Source organism: Pieris brassicae, chromosome 1 (genome assembly GCF_905147105.1).
Source record: "Pieris brassicae chromosome 1, ilPieBrab1.1, whole genome shotgun sequence".
Classification (NCBI taxonomy): domain Eukaryota; kingdom Metazoa; phylum Arthropoda; class Insecta; order Lepidoptera; family Pieridae; genus Pieris; species Pieris brassicae.
In genome coordinates, this window is record NC_059665.1 from 3149753 (window position 1) to 3174396 (window position 24644).

General features: G+C 33.9%; 1 protein-coding gene and 1 pseudogene across 1 annotated transcript; both read right to left on the reverse strand.

The window, feature by feature from the left end:
• Positions 1 to 2796: 2796 nt before the first annotated feature.
• LOC123715549 lies at positions 2797 to 8561 on the reverse strand. The gene is made up of 5 exons (XM_045670645.1): positions 8486 to 8561; positions 5784 to 5912; positions 4718 to 4932; positions 4087 to 4236; positions 2797 to 2935 (listed from the first exon to the last, which is right to left on the reverse strand). Exons 1-5 carry the CDS (start codon positions 8493 to 8495, stop codon positions 2849 to 2851), a joined length of 591 nt encoding a protein of 196 aa, XP_045526601.1. The 5' UTR covers positions 8496 to 8561; the 3' UTR covers positions 2797 to 2848.
• Positions 8562 to 11201: 2640 nt separating this feature from the next.
• Positions 11202 to 24644, reverse strand: LOC123720320 (annotated as a pseudogene).

Here is a 24644-nt window from a genome sequence, read left to right on the forward strand (position 1 = left end):
CGTTGGCAAAAAATGTGAGGTCTTTTATGTAAATCAGAAATAAGAAAGGCCCGAGAATAGAACATTGGGGTACGATGATTGACACCTCCGAACCTGGAGAGGTCACTCCATTCACATGCACTTTTTGGATCCTTCTCTTTAAATATGAATTCATCAGGCTGGAAGCTTTGCCATGAACGCCATAGTGCAGGAGCTTTCCAACTAATATATCAGGATGAACACAGTCAAAGGCATTTGATAGTTCACAAAAGTCTGTCTGAAAGTGAGATGTGAGATCTGAGAGTGTGACTGAGTCACAAAAATATGTCTGAAATCAACTTCACATCGGCATCGATTGTGGAGCGACGCTTAGTGAAGTCATACTGCTTATTATGAAAGAGTCTATTTTTATTAAAATGTAAAGAACCATTATCTTTTCAAAAATCTTACTCCACGCGGGGCAAGTACTGAACAGGTGTGAAGTTTGATGGATCAGGGGACTTTGTCAAGGCCCATCTAAGGCCCTCAGTTCCTCGAACAATGATCTAATCTTACTTGATTTCATTTGGTCCGGAAAGACTCCACAATCGATACATCTGTTGAAAATTACAGACAATTCAGAACTTATTACATCAATAACGTAATTTAAAATGACTATGGACATACCACATATATCATTACTTTTGAAAAATTAATAAGCTTAAATGTTTTAACGATATCATTACAAGTTATATGTTTAAACTGAAATTTAATATAACGATTAGGTACACATTTTTCTAGTTATGAGATCGGAGGAGCGGGTGAAGAATCCAGGGACTCGGTCGTATTAAGTGGTTTGTAAAATACTATTCAGAAGTAGAAGCTACCTCTTTAGCTTTTAACATATAATCGGTTCGCTTGTGTCTGACAAGTCTTACCGGATTCTTCAATTTTTATTTTTGAGCAGAAATATTGTGACTGCAATTTGGCAATCTTTTTTGAAATTATTTGAATAAAACCTATTCCCTAAACTCCACACTAGTGTATATTGCTTTTCATAAATGTATGAATGATAATAGGCGTATTTAATTTAGTCGACCTATTAAATCTAATTCAATAATGAAATGTTGTGGTGGTTGTTAATTGAGAATATAACTTGGCCTAACGACGTTGTCCTTTGCAGAAATTTGATCCTCAATCTCTGCTTTGAGCCTCTAACTAATGAATGTGATAGTTAATGGTTAACTAATGTAGATAGACCGCCTTTACCGTAACGTACTTACATATTAATGGGGACTTTGGGAACGAATTCAGAGAAAAAATATAATTGTAAAGGTGTAATTATAATTATAGACAGTACTTGTATAAAACTAAAGATAATATATTAATATTGTATTTATTGAACTCTTTCCAAAACTACATAATAAAATAACTATCGTTTCATAGAAAGTATTGTGTAAATTTTCCTACTACTACCTTTTTTCGACATAATAAAATAACGATTATTATGTAGTTTTGGGAAGAGTCTAGTCAATACAATATTATTATTTTTATCTTTCGTTTCCACGAGTCCCGACTATTATTATTTGTTTTTAGGTCCATTAAATGTCATTATTATGTCGAAAAAAGGTAGCAAGTACTGTTATATTTTATATCTATGTTATTAGACTAGAAACTCAATTCCTACTTAACGAATAAATTAGTGAAATGATATTATTGAAATTAATTATATAATAATATTGGTTTTTATAAAGGACTGTGAAGACGTTGCCTTACAACAAATGCCAAGTATAAGTAGCGTAGTAGTAGTAAGCCGGTATAGTTCTCTCAATATTGCCAGAATTACGTTATACGACAGCAGCAGAAAATTTACTTTTAAAAGTTACACTGTAGCTTTATTGGCAACTCGGCTTGCACTGCACAACGTGTTATTAGGTAATCACCGACTCTTACGCTGCCAGAAAACTAGCAAACAACTGGTTGGTTCTGTCGAACAACTGCCTGCTTAGGTAAATATAAAATAAAAATAAATCAGATAAAGAAAAGTATAGAACAGGTAAATTGAAATGTATTACCTGAACAGTTAATGTCGTGGTTAAACTCTGCTACGACTAAATTTTGTTTATTATATGCATAACTAAATATTATATTCTCTATAACTATATATTCCGAAAAAATAATATTCAAAAGATGAAATAAAATTATGTTTTTAAATGCAAAAGCTTACATTTGCAAAGCTCTGGAAGATTAAAAAACTTTTTTAAAAGTCCTAAAATAACTCTGACAAGAACCGAAAATATAAATATAACAACGACTTCTGTTTTAATATATACATATATTAAAACAGAAGTCGTTTCTAACAATGTATTCATGATAAATTATAATAATTAATATAAATAGTTAAAGTACTAAATAGATATAGGATAACCTTTAATTTTATTACTGTTTTAGTCAAAATATAAACTTGAATTTATTGAGAGTGATTTTTCAGAACATGAATTTGAGTTGTATAACGAGTTATGTAAAGTATGTAACAAATTCTCTCTTCAATTAGTTTCGTTAGATATGTACTTGTCTCGTAGATATTTTTTATATATTTTGTTTAGGTAGACAACAACTTAAAATAAATTGATAAAAATCCATTAAACTATAAACGAGAAAGTTCGTCATTTTGTGTTTTGTGTGTTTAGCCAAATTATAAACATAAACTAAAAAAATGTTCTACAATTTTATCTACACTGGTATTTCTGATATCTCAAAAAAAACGAGTTGTTTTTTAAATACGTTATAGAAACCCATGCAACATTTAAGATTAAGGTAATAAACAAAACACGAATCTATAAAAACATTACGCTTTAAGTTTATTCCAAAAATACAATCATCTAACAAATTAGACTTCACACAGTATCTCGTATTTTCTGTAACCAATTTCGGAGCCTCCATACGAAATGTAGCACCGCTTGTGACTTGGGTGAACCTAAAACAAAACACGAGCGTTATTTATATCCATGATCATTATGACGTCAAAACGCGTGTTATTGAAATCATAAACTGATCTATCATATTTCATGAATTGGTTATTAATAAACAATGGATATTGAGTTGTTTTCTGTAGTCTGCAATTTTATTTTTTCAGTTTTTTTTTTAATTTCGCATCTACAGATTTTTTATTATACAATTAAAGAGTTGCTTCGACTACCATAGTAGAATTCTTTACAAAAAAGAAAGTCCTATACAGAAACATTAGTCGACATCATTTAGCTATATGTATATCTTTTAAATATGTTGGTCCTAATCAAGGCAGCAAAACTAACGGCAGCTCCATTAGCGTAAAACGGGCGATGGACTTATCTTTATCTGTGTAAAATAAACAATTTGTACTTCCTTATAAAAAATCAATGAATCAGTCAATACTTGCCGCATTAGGTTGACCCGTAATGGCAACGTATTTGGTTTAAAAAATCAATGATCGCAATGTAATAGTTATTATAAGTAAACCATTTTCAATAAACAAATGAATATCAGTAATTTATAAAACATTTGAAACGATTTAATTTAAGTTTATCTGTAAACCTATCATGTGATAAGATATTAGTTGTATGGATTTTTATTTAATTCTGAATATTGCACATTTTATATCAATAATTTTATCAGACAACTCATAAATTGCAATCTATTTCCTTATCAGTAATGGGTTTGGTTTACACATTTTAAATACATTATACAATTAACAATTTGTGACCTTTATAGGTCAAAATACTTCATATTTGCCTAATCAATTTTAATCCGTCGCTAATTTATATTAAATTACACGGGACGACCCGTGTGGCTTGATTAATTACCGATTTGAGAGTATACAATATTTGCCTAAACATTTTAATAGCTAAAATCAATCTATATTCCGAACCAATTCCACTGAGATCCTTCAAGAAAGGAGCGTACCAATTCTTAAAAGATCGGTAAAGCACTTGCGAGCCTTTTGGTAGTGTGATTGTCTATGGGATGCGGTATCACATCAGATAAGCCTCCTGTCCATTTGTTCTATGTAAAAACGCAAAAAAGGCAAACCAAATTACCTATTATGAGTTATCGGTTATTTTATTATTAATATTTATTTGGTAAACTTACTTTTCCTGGTGTAAGAGAACCTCTATGTTTAACTCTACCAAGGTAAAGTGGCTCGCCATCACCGGTATTTCCGGCTGGTATAGCCCCATCAGGAATCGCGTCATCCATTGTAGGTACCCACTGGACGGCTTCTGGTTGTGCGCAAAGGACCTAAAATTGAGATATCACAAGCTTTACCCAACACCATCACAAGAACGGTCATCCAGATCATTATACAGATGTCATCTTAATTCTACGAATATATTTAATTATTCAGTATAATTGTAACGTCTTAACTAAAATAATACCCGGATAAAAAGAGACCACACGTTAATTATTTTTTTCAGATCATTTGTATAAGTACGTACGAGCGAATGTAAGATGCACACAAAACAGGAATAGTTCTATTTTAGTCGGGGATGAAACTTGCCCCCTACTACACATGAGAGTCGCCTTGAAGCCAACAGTAGCTACATCTACAATGTATGTTCTCTAAAACTCCGTGTTGATGTCGCAAATTTAATTCTCGCCGTAAAATTATAATACATTCAAATTGGAATCGCAATCGCTACCTGGGAGTTACAGAGTACTAGCTCAGAACTTTAAAAAATATTACAAACACGATAAATACTTAATTTTTAAACTACTATACCTCAAAATCGTGGACGGGTACTTCCTTGCCGCGTAAAGGTACGTATGCCGCACCGTGCATGACAGCTAGCTTGCCAGGAATCAGACCATTTTCTACGTACGACCTAATAGCCCATAACGGACTGCGATCCCAACCCTCTTTGCCAGCTAAATATGCACGACTCAAAAGGGTGTAAGCGGTCTGACGAGATGCTGGTGCCCAGTCCACTGGAGGTGCTTGAAAAAATATATGCGTTATTCCAGGATGTCACTTCGCGGCCTTAAGAGCGTATTTGCACAACTATTATGGTTATGGTATAGTTTTCCATTGAAAACATAGAGCTCATTCTGGGGATTCAAGGTGTTAGAGATGGTAAACTAAAATGCAAAACAGTATAAAGGGCTTAGTCTTACTAACACGTGATCAACACATCGGATAAAAGCTATTAAAAACCATACTGCCAAAATCTTTTTGAAAAAAGTTAAATTTTCCTTCGCCGCATTTCGTATATTTAGGCATTGAGCGAATTTGTAACTCGAAGTAAGTTCTAAATTCCCTGAATTAATTTCGAAAATAAGAGATATTAAATACTTAAATCGAATCGCCCTCAAAATATATTATTATTGTATAACGATTTTAACCAGTATTGAACATTTTTCCTCTAATTCATCAAACATATCTATGTATAAGTGGTAAAACTGGATGCACCAAATGTGATCTAATCTATCGTTATGGCATGCAAGCACGAAGGTAAAACACTAGTATCTTTTGTCTTTATAAAATTTAAAATCATATAGGTTACCGATGTACACTCATGAACGTCAAAAACAGAAATGTGTATAAAATGCTTCTAATTTTACATTTACTGCCAGTTCTCAAATCCTTGATTTGTGTGGAATGGAAAAGAAGAACTGGCGATAAAGTCTAACGCCACTCTTTTCAATCGCCAAGGTTTTGTAAGATACTGCAACCATTATACTATGTTCTACATGACATCTTATCATCTATAAATTACCCTTACTATATATGCGTTTTAAAACTTCTACAAATGCTACCTTCGATAAATCCAAGAAATTTGTATACTTACCATCAACGACTTCTACTGGGTCCGGTATTTCAATAGGCTCAGGGTACGTGGATGGTGTTGCAGGTAATGGATCGATGCCAACGAAAGGCATAGGGGGTGGTGGGTAGCCAATGTACGGTTCATTTGGATCTACAAAAGATACACGTCAAATCGTAGAACTCCTTTAGTTTTATTTAAATCCTTGTTTACATTAATATACTATATTAACGTTAGAAATTTACCAATTTTATAAACATAAAATCATCAACGTCCTGATGACTGACCAGTCATAGGATCGAATATCGAAATGTTGATATAATCATTATTTTATGACATGAAACTTATAGGTATATTCAATTGTCTTCAAACTATATATTAATTAAATAATATTTGTATAATTTTTATTTAAAAGTATGTATATTTCATAACATGTATACTGTATATATATTATTATATTACATTGGAGCCTTTTAACCAAACTATAATATGGTTATGATTAGCCTCGAATTTCTGTATCTGTAATTTGTTCTATTTCTTTACTAAATGGTAATCAACCTCATCTTAAGATTTTTGGTCAACCAAAACACTCATGATGTTTTTCTGTACCGTACGTAAGGTGTTAAGTAACGTATGCAAAATAACTATTAGGAAACGTGCTGTAGTGTTGAGATTCGAATGAAGTCATGATTTCAGGGTTGGGAGTCGAACATTAATTCGCGCCACGCCTATTCTATATTCAAATAAACTAAAGTAAATAAATTAAGCCAAAATGCTTACAAAAGAGACAGTTAAATTCTCCAATTCATTAAACAACTCAATATTTGCAAATATACCATTTGAATACAAAGGTCGGAAACTCAACTCGATGAAATTTAAATGAAACGTGTACCATTTTGAACTTTTAAGACAAATTTGTTGCCTTTTTATGCGAACCCAGATACAAAGTTTTAGAAGAAGAAAAGTTTAAAGACTGAATAATGCGAACAGCTGCAAACCTGGTACATGAAAATATTATTGTGTGTACTTTAACGGGGTTGTTTGTTGGCGAAAAAAAATATACAGAAATTTTACTGAGCAAATAGAGTAATGACTGTATAGCGTTTAACTAAAAATATTGAGCAAAGTTCTCAATGGTACAAGTCTGTCTTATTATGTCCATATTTTCAGTAAGGTTTTAACGCAATTCCTGGGTTTGTTTCTCCATGTCTTTTGAGTTCAAAGGCTAATGAGTGGCCGTTATCACAGGGTACAGGAATTTTATACTGTTCATGCCTTTATATACATTAATCTTGTGTGCGCTAAACTCCTAAGGCGGACAGATTTTGATAAAATTGACTTATTTCTTTTTACTCACAAATTATTAAATAATTTAAAGATTATAACGTAACCATAGTGTCCACACCGCCAAGACAAAATATAAAATATAGCTAGTTATGAGACAATATATATGAAAACACATTAATTAGGTAATAGACACAAAATAATAATTTTGATAAATTTATCTTAATTGTATTTTTATCAATTATTCGACTAATGAATACGTAACATATGAAATCCACGCTAAAAGTGTATTGAAATAAAAAAAGTGATAGCCACAAATACACCTATTTCCAAACAGCGAAAACTTTTCTACACGTTATTGGATTTCTGAATTTATTAACTCACTTTCCGGTTCCTCTGGTCAGAATTTAGTCGGAAAATGTTTTACAGATTGTATTTTGCTACGTTTTCATAAAAAAATGTAAAAAACTCTCCTTTTATACATTTCCAATTAATATATGTAATGATACAAATATTATGTTTTCAAATCGGACAACTAGAGGGCGCTGATAGGCGCTGGCAGAACATTTAAACATAATTTCCTTAACTAACATAAACGCGGAATTCTTACATGCCTTACATAATTCCTCTCACTGATGATGCAGAAATTAGCTATATTCGTTATGGAAGATTTATTTGATCCGTAAACAAAAGACAATATTATTATATTATCATCACATGTTAGAGTTAATGTGTAGGCATAAAATTAAATTGCCAAAAAACTTGGCATGCATTTCTGATTACGCTTCAATAAGGTTTAAGAAAACACTTTTTTACTGGATTGAAGCTATGTATTATTATAAACTAATAATTATTTTACATAATTTTAAAATTTTCTGACGTTTCGCTTTAAAATGTGTAAAAGCTACGTTAACAAAAGACGGCTTAAGAACTTTTGCTTCCAAGTTGTTGATACTATGGTAATATATATTTAAATATGAAACAATGTAGTTCTATAGTTTGAAGCTTAAGTGCAATATCTTTAACCTACTTTTAATGCGTAGCTTATCTGAGTTGCTAAGCTAGCAATCACTGGTTTAGAATTTGTATGAATTAGGTACTACATTGGCCTTGAGATTTTAATTATCACAGCTCTGCCCTCTTCGTGGCCTATATTAACACATGACACATATATTAATGCAATAAAGTCGAAGTTCAAAATGTTTCAACTCCACATAACGTGATCGTTAATATCAATCATAATTTTTAAAACACCTTTGTTCAACATCAATATTGGCAAATTAAATCTTTTCCGTGAATTAAATTGATAATTTTTATCTAACAAGATAATTGCCTGACACAAAATATATTAATTATGAAATAAGATTGAAAATCAGGGATTATAAAGATGTTTCACTTTCTAGTCACTAAAGCTTATAAAATATATTCAATAATATTCTTACCGAAAGACATTTTAAATAATTATATGATCGCACTAAAATTAAAGTAGTTATATCTCTGCAGTCTTGCTAAATACTGTCTGTTATATTTATCAAACCAATCACATTCATAATCTCTACGTTCCACGAATCGATAAGATTACAATAGTCATCGAATTCCAAAGAAAAAACTAATTTATTTGCTTTTAATACATAAACCGGAATTTGTATGAATATCGGAATAAAATTCGCAAAAAAGGAATATACAGGGAATAAAAATATTAATAAAATAGTACTTTATTTACGATGTCTTTCTTCTTGGTTCGCAGAAGTTTATTACAATAGTTCATGATACATCTTATTTCCCTTTGTGATTTTTTTTCTTTTTCATACTACCAGCCACGCGATCACGCAATCCTAAAAAAGGACTTTATTTCTGGTCTGGTGGACTTGGCGTTTAGACAGACCCAGGTGACAACTTCTCCGGAAATAATTTCATAATATATATGGGCGGAGTTCGCTTGCCGGCTGGACCCGCGTCACCTGCTATTAATCTTACAAAGAAATTTGACAATTCTGTAGAAGTATTGAAACAGCTGCGATCTATGTTCGACCAACATTTTACATAGCCCACGGATACCCTTATGTCAGTCTCGAGGTTCTGGTTTGAAATCGATTTTAGCAATATTTTCTCATTCAGGGAAAATCTTTTATTAAAAAGCATTTCTATAGTATTGATTTATCTCAATGCTTTCTGTAAACAAAATTACAATGCGTCAATGAGAGTGCGACGTTTATGGAGACGTGAATGACTGTCTATGGAGACTTTAAATCGCATCATTAGGAAAATAATGGTCTCCTCAAAGTTAAGGTAAAATATTGTATGGTGTTATGGTGGTTTTTTTTATCTAATAGGAGGTAAACGGGCAGGAGGCTCACCTGATGTTAAGTGATACCGCCGCCCATGGACACTGACATTGCCAGAAGGCTGGCAAGTGCGTTGCCGGCCTTACAAGAATTGGTACGCTCTTTTCTAAAAGTTGAAATGGTTCGGAAATACTTCAGTGGGCAACTGGTTCCACATCACTATGTGCTGCGTGGCCTTAGAAAACGCTTAGTTGTGGAATGACGGACGGATGGAGGTGATACGGATGATATTTCGTATTTTGCCCTGACGTGGCTGGACTCCGGGAATCTTTCTCACGGCACGAAACGCGAGTACAAGAAGGCGAACCTTTTGTTTCACTTCACGCCGGTTTTCTAAAAGTGGTACTGCCCCGGTCGTGCCTGTCCATTTGGCTGAAGCACTCCCACTAGGATGGGGATGACTGATTGCGCTGATGAAATAACCTTTGTCACAGGTTATTTCACCAGTGGGCGATGGGTCAAGACATAGTTTCTTTTATTTATTACAACTAGTATATAGCCTAATTCTGAATTGTTCTAATCGATTTAACAAATGGATCAATAGTCTGAAATAAATTATTGTTTATGTTAAATGTGTCGGTCCCGTAACTACGCGATATAACTTTTGCATCTATCTCATCAAATTATATACAAATGTTCCACTCCGAAAAAAATATTGTTTGGAATGTATGAAAACCCCGGGTTTCTTGTATATAAACCACATGTTCTACCTATTTCACAAAAGCGTGCTGTCATATGTTTTAAATGTCTATTGTTATTTAATTAATTTTTCGATAAAAAGCCTTTGTCATTGACAATTCAATAACGCGAATTTTCTTCAATTTATATTCGCAAATTAGCGGAATCGTTTTCAGACCTGTCAAAACCAGTTTCGAGGTTTATAACATTACCCATAATATAAAAGCTGTGTTCAATTGATGTCTGTACATTGCGTCCCTTAATAATAATATACATGTACATATTTTCTTCATAATATTTATTTTGCATGCTTGCGTCTGTCTGATAATTGTTTATTTTTAAGTGTTACCGTCTAAAAAGAAACTTAACACTCCGGCAATCGCATCCAGCAACTTTTAGGCATTTGAATTAACCAAGATTTGACACTGATATTGTTCTTTAAATACTTAATCCGTATTATACAATAATCCGTATTTCGCTCTTTAAGAATAATAGTGTCCATGTCAACATTTTTTCGATCAAAGTGAGCACTACCTGCACTTTTGCTTCTGCTTTTTCTGCCCAAAGTGTACACCGTTCGAATAAATGAGTAATAAAGAAGAAAAGTTAGCATTATATGACCCATGTACCAACCATTTAAACGCAGACGACGTCAGAGCGATCACCAAGTATTTTTATCGAAAGCTCTCATTATCTTGGTAATTAGCAATTGTTTTCGAATTAATTTCCAACCTGAATACCATTAGCTTCGATTCAATGTGGTTAAAATAACGTTATTAGCTATTTAAATACTCAATTATTTCTGAGCGCCTTTCACTATATTCAGAGAACTGATTATTTTATACGTTTGAATATTGAATTTTGAAATATCAGTGTTATAAAGTCTGACGCTTTTTAATTAAAATCGCTAAACGATGCATAATTTACATATGACTGTCTGGTAACTTCGACTAGGGTGGCAGCTCCGACAAGGCTCTGTTGTTATAGTATCCCAACCAAAGTGGCCTGGGGGTTTTAGTGTGGCAGTGATATTTGCTAATAAAATACTTTATCTAAAACCCTTTTTGAGTTATAATGTGTCGTACTCGCGTAAATAAAATTCAAGAGCAATATCTGATTCATCTTTCGTTAAAGTTCATGGTTTTATTCACTTCTGTGTCTAACAAACCGAAAGACCTCATCAGAAATTGAATCTAGGACCTGAGATGTTACTAACTCAGACTAAGTGTGACAGACGCAGATTTTGTAAAAAAAAATACTTTTTAAATTTTAATGAAATTCGTCAATAGTAAGTGGGGCTGACATGTCGGGTTCATAGTGATGGTCCAAACTGCGCGTACGAAGGATCTCCTTGTAGACATACGCGGATTTTCTTGGCGTGCGTGTGCGGTCTGGACTATTGTAATCCACCTCGTACAGACCAAAACGCTCCCTGCAAATAATGTATAGTATTCAGGTTAAAGAAGTGTTTTCTTTCAAACGATAAGTTTCTACAAAATTATAAAAAGAGAGCGCTGTGAAATTTCTGGATAATTTATAAGCTAATTTACACATTCTAAGAACAGCAGCGTTAGAACCTGGGATAGTTCCGCGAAAGGGAATGGGAAAAGCCTTAATAGGAACTCTAAGAATTCTTAAGCTTATTTTTAAGAGAAAAAAGAGACTATCGATGTAGCTTTTGATAATTATAATTATTATATAATAAATTATATGTAACAGTCATGTCCGCTAAGTCCTTGCCAATGAAATTTTTTTAACGAGATCAGTAATTTTTTATCGACCCGGGATATATGTCAACAATGTTCTGGGAGTTTCCAGTCTAGCGTTGTGGTTTCAAAATCAAGAGGTGTTAAAAAAACAGTCGTTCTTCTTATTGCACTATTTTTAATCAAGTACAAAGGAATCTCGCAGGTTTCTATTCTGTAGAAGATGTGATACTCACGTATAACCAAATTTTCACTCGAAGTTATCCAGCAAACTCCAGGCTGTGTATGCTCTGACATCCGACCCTTCTTCCATGGCATCTAACATAGCTGACAGATATTCCCGGTAATAATAAACTCGGTGATTATCTTCCAGACCAGGACTGGTAGCGAAGCCATTCTCCGTAATATATATGGGTGGATTTCCATATTTTTCTCGTATAGCAGTCAGTAGTTTGTAGAAGCCCCATGGTACTGTCTAAAATAAAATAATTACGTGACAGTGACAGTGACAGAAAATTGACCTATTGGGTAACATTATACAAATAGTCATATGAAGCCAAAAGTTAAATTTTTCTACATTTGTTCCAAAATTAAATGAATCAGTAATGTATTATCATTTTATAAATCAGGGGCCTGGACAGAGACTGGAGGCTCAAATAGGTTTTATATTTGCTATTTTAGGAAGAAAAAATATTTATTCAATTATTATAACTCCTTGTTTTATCTAATCCAAAAGAAGTTTTTAATTTTCAATACTCACATATACTTTTTGGGACTCTCCAATCTGCCATTCCGGTAAAGGGTACTGGACTGCACCAATATCATCGAAAAATGATGGTGAATCAAACATAGTATCAACGGATTCATTTCTATACACCATGCGAGTTGTGTAATGGTTAAGACCAAATGCATCAGCGCTTCTCTTAACAAACTCGATTTCTTCTGGGGTAAAATCAATGAGCCGGCTCCTAGGATAGCCCTGCTATGTACTTTTAGAAGCAATCCTTTCTTTCATAACCTGTGGGTAGCCTCCGGTTTCAGAGAATATAGGATGCACGTACTGAGCCCACTGTAATCATAAAAAATAATCTAAAATTTAAGCCGAATAGTTTGAACAGGCCAATAACAGGAACTACATGCTCGAAGTAAAATAATACTTTTATGTTGGATTGAGTCGACTTAACTAAGAATAAATAATCATTAAAAATGTATTTGGTTAACGTTGAAGTTGAAGTTTTTAATGGATACGTTTTACAAAGCTGTAAATAATGCAGTCGACCGCGCTTTAATAAAATACGGGTATTTAATACGTGAAAAGTGATTACCATAAAATCATTAGGATCATTAGCAGCCTGTTCATGTTCTTCGCTTTCAGGCTCATGCCACTGAGCACTGTATCCTATAAAAACGATGCCATTCCATTTGTATCTATATTCTTTGTCATAAATGTGATAGGCTGTTGCATGAGCAATCAACAAATTCTTTGAGCACATATACTCTGCTACACCTTTCATGTTTAACATCGGCGCTTTGGCGATATCGCCGTATCCATCATTACATATCTGGTATGGCTCGTTTATTGTGATCCAATACTTTACTCTATCTCCGAAATGGTCAAAGGCTACCCTAGCAAAATCAGCAAACCAATTAACAATATGAGGGTTCGCCCAACCTCCTAATGTTTGCAACTTTTGAGGCAGATCCCAATGGTACAGCGTTATCATAGGTTCAATGTTGTGTTTTAATAGTTCGTTGATCAAATTATTATAATAGTCGATGCCAGCCTGGTTGATAACATCGGGGAAGCTGGTCGGTAGTATTCTAGTCCAAGAAAGGGAAAATCTATAGTAATCCAGACCTAGTTCTCTCATCATTACAACATCCCTTTTGTACAAGTGGTAGGAGTCGTCGGCAATGTCGCCATTTGAACAATCCAATATCACACATGGTTGTGTATGTGTCAAATGATCCCAGATGTTTTCAGATTTGCCTAAAATAATGTATTTTATGTATTAAATTATTTCCAATAGTCGATAAATAAATAACTTGGATATTATATTTATTGTCTGAATAATTAAAAAGAAATTTAAGGAAACATAAAAGGTAAAAAGACTCAACATTTTTAGATTTTTCTTATTCAATCGTTACTTAATATAATAGGGAATACTCACTAACAACTCTAAGTAATAAGTAAATATTGATTCTAAAATTTCAGAAATTTCTGTAAATTTCAGAGTAAAACGACGTACTTGAGTCACACTCACCGCTGTCTAGGTCTGAGTCTGAGGCATGACTATTAGGGTCAGAGTCGGGACTTAGTTAGCGTGACACCCGTATGTCAAAGTCCAATAAATTTTTGTCATAAGGGAGCCATATATAAGTCTGAGAACGTGTGTCCAAGTTTCATAAGTTTGACGACTTGGTGGGTGGAAAAACGTGGTTAACATATCTATTCCACCACATAGCATACACTCTAGAGAAAAATACAAGTACAGACACATAAATGATACATAAATAATCTACCATCTATATTCCAAGCTCCCTCCACTTGATAAGATGCGGTCGCGGTTCCAAAGAGGAAACCTTCCGGAAATTTCCTCACTTCATGTCGCTCCGACGGCTTGCTTCGCGCCACAGCAATACAAAACGTTAACAAGCTGAAAGAAATAATTACTTAAGAAAAAAACTTGGCGTTACTGTTTGGCGTCCGTGGCGAAGCTCTATTCATTCGAATCCTTAAATTAATTAAAACAACAAAAAGCGTCTTTGTATTGTTTCCATTTCACTGAAAATTTATCTGTCCTTGCTTACTTAATTAGCCTATATTCCTACGATTTTTTCTATCATCATTTATCCTGAAGAACTACCGTTTTGACCATCAAAAGTGGCGGAGAGTTCAGTCCAGTTCTTCTCGTCATGTCAACTGGGAGTAAATGTAAATTTGGAAACTTTTACTTTTTTATACATATTTAAGATATTTTTTTAATTCAGTTAACGTCGCTCGGATGATGATGACAACAAAAAATTAATATTGGACTATTTACATTTAAAAACATTAAACGTTACTCACAGTATACTGAGTCTGGTCATAGTCGTGTCTTCTAACTTTACATATAATCTACTTTAAGTGTTGTTTTTATATAAACAGTTTTATCAAAGGTACTAAGACTTACATATCTTATCCATCAAAACATGTCATTTATACGGATTTAATATGACAAAGCACGATAACATAACTTGTAGGCGTAGAATAAGTGACCTACGCTATATATACAGGCCAAAAGGTCGTGGATCAAAAGCAACGAGGGGTTAGATGGGGATGCGGATCATCAGCTGCAAAAAAATATTTTACGGGAGGTCATTAAACTCAACCCCTGCAGAGATTTTTTTTTTGTTTTTTTATTTAAGATAATTTACTTTTTTGGCGTTGGTCAAAGTCTTTGTGCAGAACTCATTTAAACTACTCTCGTATATCAAAATCTATATCTAAATATATATAAATTTAACTTAATAGAAAACAATAGAAAGTTTTATTTTTGTTATAGATTCCAAACAATATTTACTATCTTTGTTTACAAAAGTCAGAAAGATTATAATTCAAGATCAATGTGACACGAAAAAATCTAATCTTTCAAGGAGGTCTCTTGTTATTATACATTTCCGAGCATTTATAATCCCCGACTTGAGGGAGATGCAACTGACAATAAGTTTAAAAAAAACAGATAATGTAAATGTAACACTGTACAATAATTATCTATATTAATTAATTTTACACTTCACTTTTTTTATAATACTATTCATAACTACTCAAATTGATGTTTTAGTTAAATTAGTAAGTAAGTACCTCAAAGATCCTTCCTCGTCATATTTTAACATGAAATCAAAAACAATAGAAGGCATACTTACTGAAGTTTAACAAGAAAAATATTATAATTATCTAACTTGGTTTGGTCTAGCCCTGTCTTTGACCGTCTTACAGTAACGACTCCAAATCTATTATTAATCTAACTATTTATCGTATAAATATGTAGAAGTAGTACAGATGCGGGTGTTGAGCTCGTGAAGCAAATATTTGATGCCTGGGAAAAATAAACAGGATGCTTTAGCTGTCTTCTGTGACCTGTCCAAGGCCTTTGACTGTGTAGAGCATAAAACATTATTGAAAAATTACAGTATTATGGCGTCTTATTAAACTCAACAAAAATAATAAATTCATACTTAAGTGACCGATTACATAAAGTGATTATAAGTAAATCAGGGGTCGATATTAGGGCTGTTTGACGATGTGAATAATGCCCTTTCCAAAGTTATGTGTTGGTTTACTTATAATAACTCGTTACTAAATTCTAATAAAACAAAATGTATAAAAATTTCTTTGCCTTAAAATGTAAAACAGCAACATTAATGATGAAATTATTCAATGTGTTGATTCAACTGTATTTTTAGGGACCACTCCAGATTCTCGTTTGCAATAGAAGCCTCATCTAACGGTTATCGGGAAGACTTAGTTCGGCTGCTTTTGCGATAAAAAAAGATTAGATTATTGTCTGATATTGAAACGGTGATGCTTGTATATTTAAGTTACTTCCATCGTGTTTGGCATATGGGATGTTGTTGTGGGCTCAGCAGCCGAAATTTAAGATATTTTTGTATTAGAAGAAAGAACAACACGCGCTATATATAAATTAAAAACTCGTGGCTCGCTAAGGGAATTATTTAAATAATTTTAACAGTTGCCTCCCAATATGTGTAATATTATTTTCGTTTATAACAACATAAATACATTTCTAAAGCGCAGTGACTGTCTCAATTAAAACACAAGAAGTAGGAATAGATTTGCCTTTCTATCTTCCAGTCTTCATAAAACTGCTCACTGATTTATAGGAAAATGTATATAGATATATAACGAAAGATGACATCATGTAACCAAACTTCCGTTACATAAGTTTAAACGTTACATCAAGAAAATAAAAATAAATAGCATTTGAATCTTAATCTGACTCTCGAATGTCAAAAACGTGTTGGGTTTGATCTATGAGTGCCACACTTTTCGCTAAATCTTATGATATAAAACTTTAATTTCTTAAATCACTGCATGTAATCGACGAATCACTCAGTGAAAGTGGTTCTTTAAATCAAATTTGTTGTACATATTAAATTGTAAATTATTATTGGAAAATTTAATTCAATTAATTGAATTCTATTTGACAAAATTAATTTGATTTCTTCTCTGTATATAGGTTGAAGCAGTGTTGGCCTAGTGGCTTCAGCGTGCGACTCTCATCCCTGGGGTCGTAGGTTCGACCTCCGGCTGTGTACCAATGGATTTTCTTTCTATGTGCGCATTTAACATTCGCTCGAACGGTGAAGGAAAACATCGTGAGGAAACCGGCTTGCCTCAGACCCAAAAAGTCGACGGTGTGTGTCAGGCACAGAAGGCTGATCACCTACTTGCCTATTCGATTAAACAACGATCATGAAACAGATACAAAAATCTGAGGCCCAGGCCTACAAAAGAAAAGGTTGTAGCGCCATTGATTATTATTATATTGGTTAAAGAATATAAGTAGGTACTTATACGTACTGAGTTCAAAAATATACTAAATAATTAATATAATAAATAAAAACATTAAAATATGATCTTTTCTGTTTGTGCGCTTTATTTATCTCGGTCACTTTATGTACAATTTGATCAAGGGTTTGTTTTGTTGGAATTATATAAGAGCAAAACATAAGATTTACTAATACATTTTTAACAGGTATTTGGTAAATTATATAATTGCGGATAGCTTTTTTTCCAACATACTTACTAATAAACAAAGCCAGATCAAAGTTTACATATCGACACAGAGACAACAACATATTCAAAAACAACTTTATTTTTTTTAAGAAAGGATTTGGGCGACAAAATACATATTACATACATCAGCTGTATTGAACAGCGGATTTTCTACGGTGTGACTACAGTCAACGAAGGGTCTACATATATTTGGTGGTAAAAACCGATCGTCGTAACAGCCGACGACATTGTTATTAAGTACCTAAAACATAAAATTTAGCCGGGACCTTTGATTTTTGTCAATATAACCGGTATGTTGTTCTAAACGATGTCGTCGCAAACGGTTGTGGCTGTATATCTTTTTAATATAAAGTTCGTTGTAAAATTTTCTATCTGCCAGATTTCTACTCGGACCTCTGACTACGAATCAACGCCCTAATTGCGGTTGATTCTCAATCGTTTGTTTGTTTGCCGTATTAAGTTTATTTAACTGAATAACAGCGATATTTAGATGTAAAAATTACAATGCGTCAATGAGATAAATGCGACGTTTATGGAGACGTGAATGACTGACTATGGAGATCCATCGCATCATTAGGAAAAGAGTAATATCCTCAAAGTTAAGGTAAAATATTTTATGGTGTTGTGGTGGTTGTTACTTTTGTTTATTACAACTACTACCTGCGTCTGTATTGTTGCAGTTTTGTGTGCTTTTGTGAAATGTATCGGCCTCATAACTAGGCAGTATAACTTTTGCATCTATCCCATCAAATAATATACATATTTTTCACTCCCCCTCCTGTTTCGAATATATAAAAAACCCCGGGCTTCTAGTTTATAAACTACATGTTCTACCAATTTCACAAAGCGTACACCGTTATACTCTTAACTAAACAAATAAACGAGTAACGGAGAAGTAAATTTAGCATTAGATACCTATGTACGAATCATTTCAGCGCAGACGACGTCAGAGTGATCACCACGTATTTGTATCGAACGCTGTCATTATTTTGTTAATTAGCAATTGTTTCAGTTTTATACAGTATAAAGCTTCTTAATTTAAATACAAAATCGCTTAACAATTCATAATTTACATATATCTGACTGTCCGGTAACTCGGACTAGGGTGGCAGGCGGACAAGGCTCTGTTGTTATCGCATCCCACCTAGAGTGTTGGTTTGAGGTTTTATTGGGTATGCGCTACGTATTGCCCCATCTATATAAAATGGGCCAGTGATATTTAAGACATTATCTAAAACCCTTATTGATTTATAATGTGTCGTACTTGCGTAAATATAAAGGCAGAATCTGATTTATATTTCGTTCAAGTTCATGGCTTTGGTACAGCGGATATTCTTTTCTGTTTCTACCAAACCGAAAGAACTCATCAGAAATTGAATCCCGGGCCAGAGTTATACGACCAGTGATGTTACCAACTCAGAGTAGGCAGACGTAGTTTTTTCTATAATTGTAATAAAAGTGATTATAGGTTTTAATTTTTAATGACCTGCGTCAATAGTAAGTGGGGCCGACATGTCGGGTTCATAGTGATGGTCCAAACTGCGCGTACGAAGGATCTCCTTGTAGCCATATGCGGATTTTCTTGGCGTGCGTGTGCGATCTGGACTATTGTAATCCACCTCGTACAGACCAAATCTTCTCCTGTAAATGAAATATAGTTATTTTTTTTAATTAGCACAACCATAAAATCTTACATCAAGTAGACAAAAATAACAATAAAAACTGAACTGACAGCCTTTAAAGGCTATCGAGGCATGTTTCATACTTAAAAAAATATTACCAACTAACAAAATGTTACAGACTATAAATATGTGATCTAAAAGCCGACATATAAATGATAAGTTGTTGCTAAATTTTAAAAAGATAGTTCTGCGAAACTGTGAGTAAGAGTCCTTAATTACATTAAAATTTATATGCTAACTTACACATCCTAATAACAGCAACGTACACAATGGTAACCCCAAGAATACTTAAGTTTATTTTTGAGAGCAAAAAGAGACTATCGGTGTTGCTTTTAATAATTATAATTATAATACGTGGGTAACACTGATTTTTTTTAGGTGTTGCTTTTAATAATTATAATTATAATACGTGAGTAGCACAGATTTTTTTTAGAACTGGCCAGTTAGAAACAGTGCAAGTGAAAACTTTTTTGAATTTCAATTTTAGAAATCTTTGGTAACCTAATGTAGTATATTGCATTCATTTGTCATTTGTTTTTGTGAATTGGCGGCAAATCTAAAACTATTGTTACTCGTGAAAATGAACCTAACGGTCAATGGATTTATTACAACTTTCGTTGTGGGCTTACTCAACAACAAAGCTATGATAGGCTGCGATTAGCATTTCTTAATGAAGCCCCATCTGGTGCCACTATTTACAATTGGATTAACGAGTTTAAGCGTGGACGTAGCAATCTCAATGATGATCCGCGTGAGGGACGTCCTATAACGGCGACTACTGAAGATAGCATCAGTGCTGTACAACGCATGATAGAGATAAGAGAGTTACCTATCAGCAAATACGGTCAAGCCTAGGCATTGGTATGAGTCAAGTTCAAAAAATATTACACGAACATTTAGCCGCCAGGAAGCTTTGTACCAGATGGATTCCCCATACTTTAACCGACAACCAGAGACACCTTCGCATGGACTGGTGTCGTCAAATGTTAGATAAGTTCAACAGCGGTGACTCAAATTCTGTATTTGACATCGTCACAGGTGATGAAACCTGGATATATTGCTACGAACCCAAAACCAAAAGACAATCAGCTCAGTTGGTGTTTTCTTTCGAGGATCGGCCAACTAAGGTAAAGAGAGGAAGAAGGCAAGGAAAAAAGATGATTGCTCATTCTTTGGTCGGAAAGGTCATTTTGAGACAGTTATGCTAAGAGATGGAAGGACAGTTACTGCCGACTGGTATGTCAATCGCTGTTTGCCTGTTGTCTTGGAAAACATTCAACAGCAGCGCCCTCGAAACAGGATCCTCCTTCACCACAACAATGCTTCAGCGCACTCCGCAAAACGGACTGTTGAATATTTGACTAGGCAGGTGTCAAGATAATGAGTCATCTGCCATACAGTCCTTACCTGGTACCCTGCGACTTTCATTTATTCTCAAGAACTAAAGATAAAATTCGAGCTATTCGCTTTCGGAGCCCTGAAGAACAGTGAAAGCGTACGAAAATGCCATAGAAGAGACCCCTAAGGAAGAACGGGCCCACTGCTTTTCTCAGTGATTCCATCCATTCCAATGCGAAAATGTGCAGAGAGATACGGAGATTACTTCGAAAAACAATAAAAGTATTGGCAACTTTTTACAATAAGCCGTTTTTCATTTTCTAAACATTTTCAGTGTTAACTAGGTATTATACATTATATGTAACAGGCGTGTCCGCTAAGTCCATCCTCTTGTCTATGAATAAAATTTTAAAGTGATAAATCCTTCTTTGATAACACCCGGGATATATGCCAAACAGATTCTGGATTCTTTCCAGTCTTACTCTTACGTGTTGCCTAGTGCGGACAGTTTAAAGGTCTATTACATATAAAAAAAATTGTCGTATTTTTAATCAAGTACACAAAGGTATTTGATAAAAAAACAAATGCATAATATAGCATTTGCATATCGCAGGGTTTATACTGTAGATGTGATACTCACGTATAACCAAATTTCCACTCGAAGTTATCCAGCAAACTCCAGGCTGTGTATGCTCTGACATCCGACCCTTCCTCCATGGCGTCTAACATAGCTGACAGATATTCCCGGTAATAATAAACTCGGTGATCGTCTTCTAGACCAGGACTAGTACCTAAACCATTCTCCGTAATATATATGGGTGGATTTCCATATTTTTCTCGTATTGCAGTCAGAAGTTTGTAAAAGCCCCATGGTGTGGCCTAAAATAAAATATTTCACTCCAATTAATATTCACTTTTAAAGAAAATGTAGTCATTTCATTTATGCGATTTTAGGTCTAACATAATGCTTATGTAAGAAATAAAATAAATGTGTGCGCGTGTGTGTGTGTGTGTACACGTAAGAAGTGAAACTTTTTTATAGCCTTATTTTTCGAAAAATGATCAGAAATTGGATAAATAAAGTTTAATAAGTTAAGTTTAACAAAAGGCTTTTATTATTATAGACATGAACACAAATAATATAATTATTTAATTTTACCTTTTTACTACTAAGATTATTACAGAATTTAATTAATTTTAATAAAATTATTATGATCATTGTTATCATTATTATATATTTTTGTTTTTAATGGCTTCGAATCTCTTCGTGAATCTCTCTTATCTCGTGGTTTGGACAAGAAAAAGAAGGCGCGTAACCAAAAAATGCGACGCGTAACCGAAAACTGTGACGGTAAGTTTTTTTACAACGCCGATAAAGAAGTTTCACTTCAAAAATACATTCGTACAGTCGGAGCTCCAACGTACGGCTTCGGGGCTGATGATGTCACTGCACACTTGCCACATCACGGTAAAAAAAACTGCTTACATTTTAGAACATAAGTTCTTTGATTGCATATTTTTATCAAGAAAAAAAATAAAATATCTCCTTTGTATGTATTGAGAAGGCAATATTAATACATAAATTCATTGCGTATAAGGAACCTACATATTACTAACTGCGGTAACTATCAAGCCGCCAATACTATTAGTTAATGGACTACTCAATATTCTGGCAATCAATTCCATTTTATAACTCCTAGCTTTTATATTAAATTTAAAAAGGTTTTTTTTATGCTTACTTGTAATATTTGGGACTCTCCAATCTGCAGTTCCGGTAACGTGTACAGGGCTACACCAGCATCATCGTGAAATGATGGTGAATCATACATAGTATCAATGGATTCATTTCGGTACACCATAAGAGTTAGGTAATGGTTAAGGCCAAATGCGTCAGCGCTTCCCTTAACAAACTCCATTTCATCTGGGGTAAAATCAATGAGCCGGCTCCTAGGATAGCCCTGCTGTGCACTTTTAGAAGCAATCCTTTCTTTCATAGCCTGTGGGTAGCCTCCGGTTTCAGAGAATATAGGATGCACGTACTGAGCCCACTGTAATGATAAAATATAATCTAAACTTTAACCTGAAGAGTTTGAACCCGCTAATCTCAGGTATTACTGGTTCGAAGTAAAATAATACTTTTATGTTGGATTGAATCGATTTAACAAGGAATAAATATTAATCAAAAATGTACTAGGTAACTAAAACTTTTTAACGATTATAATGCATTATTTACAGCTGTGTAAAACATGCGCTTTAATAAAAGACTGGTATTTATTAGATGAAAAGTGATTACCATAAAATCATTAGCATCATTAGCAGCCTGTTGATGTTCTTCACTTTCAGGCTCATGCCACTGAGCACTGTATCCTATAAAAACGATGCCATTCCATTTGTCTCTGTATTCTTTGTCATAAATGTGATAGGCTGTTGCATGAGCAATCAACAAATTCTTTGAGCACATGTACTCTGCTACACCTTTCATGTTTAACATCGGCGCCATGGCGTTATCGCCGTATCCATCATTACATATCTGGTATGGCTCGTTTATTGTGATCCAATACTTTACTCTATCTCCAAAATGGTCAAAGGCTACCCTAGCAAAATCAGCAAACCAATTAACAATATTAGGGTTCGCCCAACCTCCTAATGTTTGCAACTTTTGAGGCAGATCCCAATGATACAGCGTTATCATAGGTTCAATGTTGTGCTTTAATAGTTCGTCGATCAAATTATTATAATAGTCGATACCAGCCTGGTTGATAACATCGGGAAAGCTGGTCGGTAGTATTCTAGTCCAAGAAAGGGAAAATCTATAGTAATCCAGACCTAGTTCTCTCATCATTTCAACGTCCCTTTTGTACAAGTGGTAGGAGTCGTCGGCAATGTCGCCATTTGAACAATCTGATATCACACATGGTTGTGTATGTGTCAAATGATCCCAGATATTTTCAGATTTGCCTAAAATAAAATGTATTTTTTTAGATTTGGTCTTATTCAATCGTTAGTTAATATGATAGGAAATACTCACTAACAACTCTAAGTAATAAGTAAATAATGATTTTAAGTGTAATTTTCAGAGTAAAATGACGTACTTGAGTCACACTCACCGCTGTCTAGGCCTGACTATTAGGGTCAGAGACATGAATTAGTTTGTGCGACTCCCGTATGTTAAAATCCAATACATTTGTCCGTGTGTCCAAGTTTAATAAGTATGACGACTTGGTGGGCGGAAAAATGTAGTTAAGATTCCACTAAATAGCAAAAATTTTAGTAGAGAAAGCTACAAGTACAGACACATAAATGATATATCAATAATTTACACTACCATCTATATTCCAAGCTCCCTCCACTTGATAAGATGCAGTCGCTGTTCCAAAGAGGAAATCTTCCGGAAATTTCCTCACTTCATGTCGCTCCGACGGCTTGCTTCGCGCCACAGCAATACAAAACGTTAACAAGCTGAAAGAAATAATTACTTCAGAAAAAACTTCGCGTGACTGCTTTTCGTTCGTGGAGAAGCTCTGTCCGTTCGAATCCATAAATTAATGAAAACAACAAAAAGCGTCTTTGTATTGTTTCCATTTCTCAGAAAATTTATCTGTCCCTGCTTACTTAAGTAGCCTATGTCCCTACGAATTTTTTATCATCATAATCCTGAAAAACTACCGTTTTGACCATCAAAAGTGGCGGAGAGTTACCAGTTCTTCTCGTCATGTCTACGTCGTTGATTTATTAACTGGGAAAAAGCATTTATTTTTTTATGCATGTTTCAAAACATACAAACGAATTAATGCTATTTTTATTTATCTCTTTAAATTGCGAGTTGTTGAGAAAACCGCTATTCTCCAAGTCAATTTAACGACGATACGTTGTAGGACACCCTAGCATAACTGATGACGTAACCCCCGATATATGGAAATTAACTAAATAAAATACAGTTAACGTCGCTCAGATGATGATGAAGACAAAAATGTAATATTGGACTATTTACGTGTAAAAACATTAAACATTACTTACAGAATACTGAGTCTGGTCATAATCGTGTCTTCTAT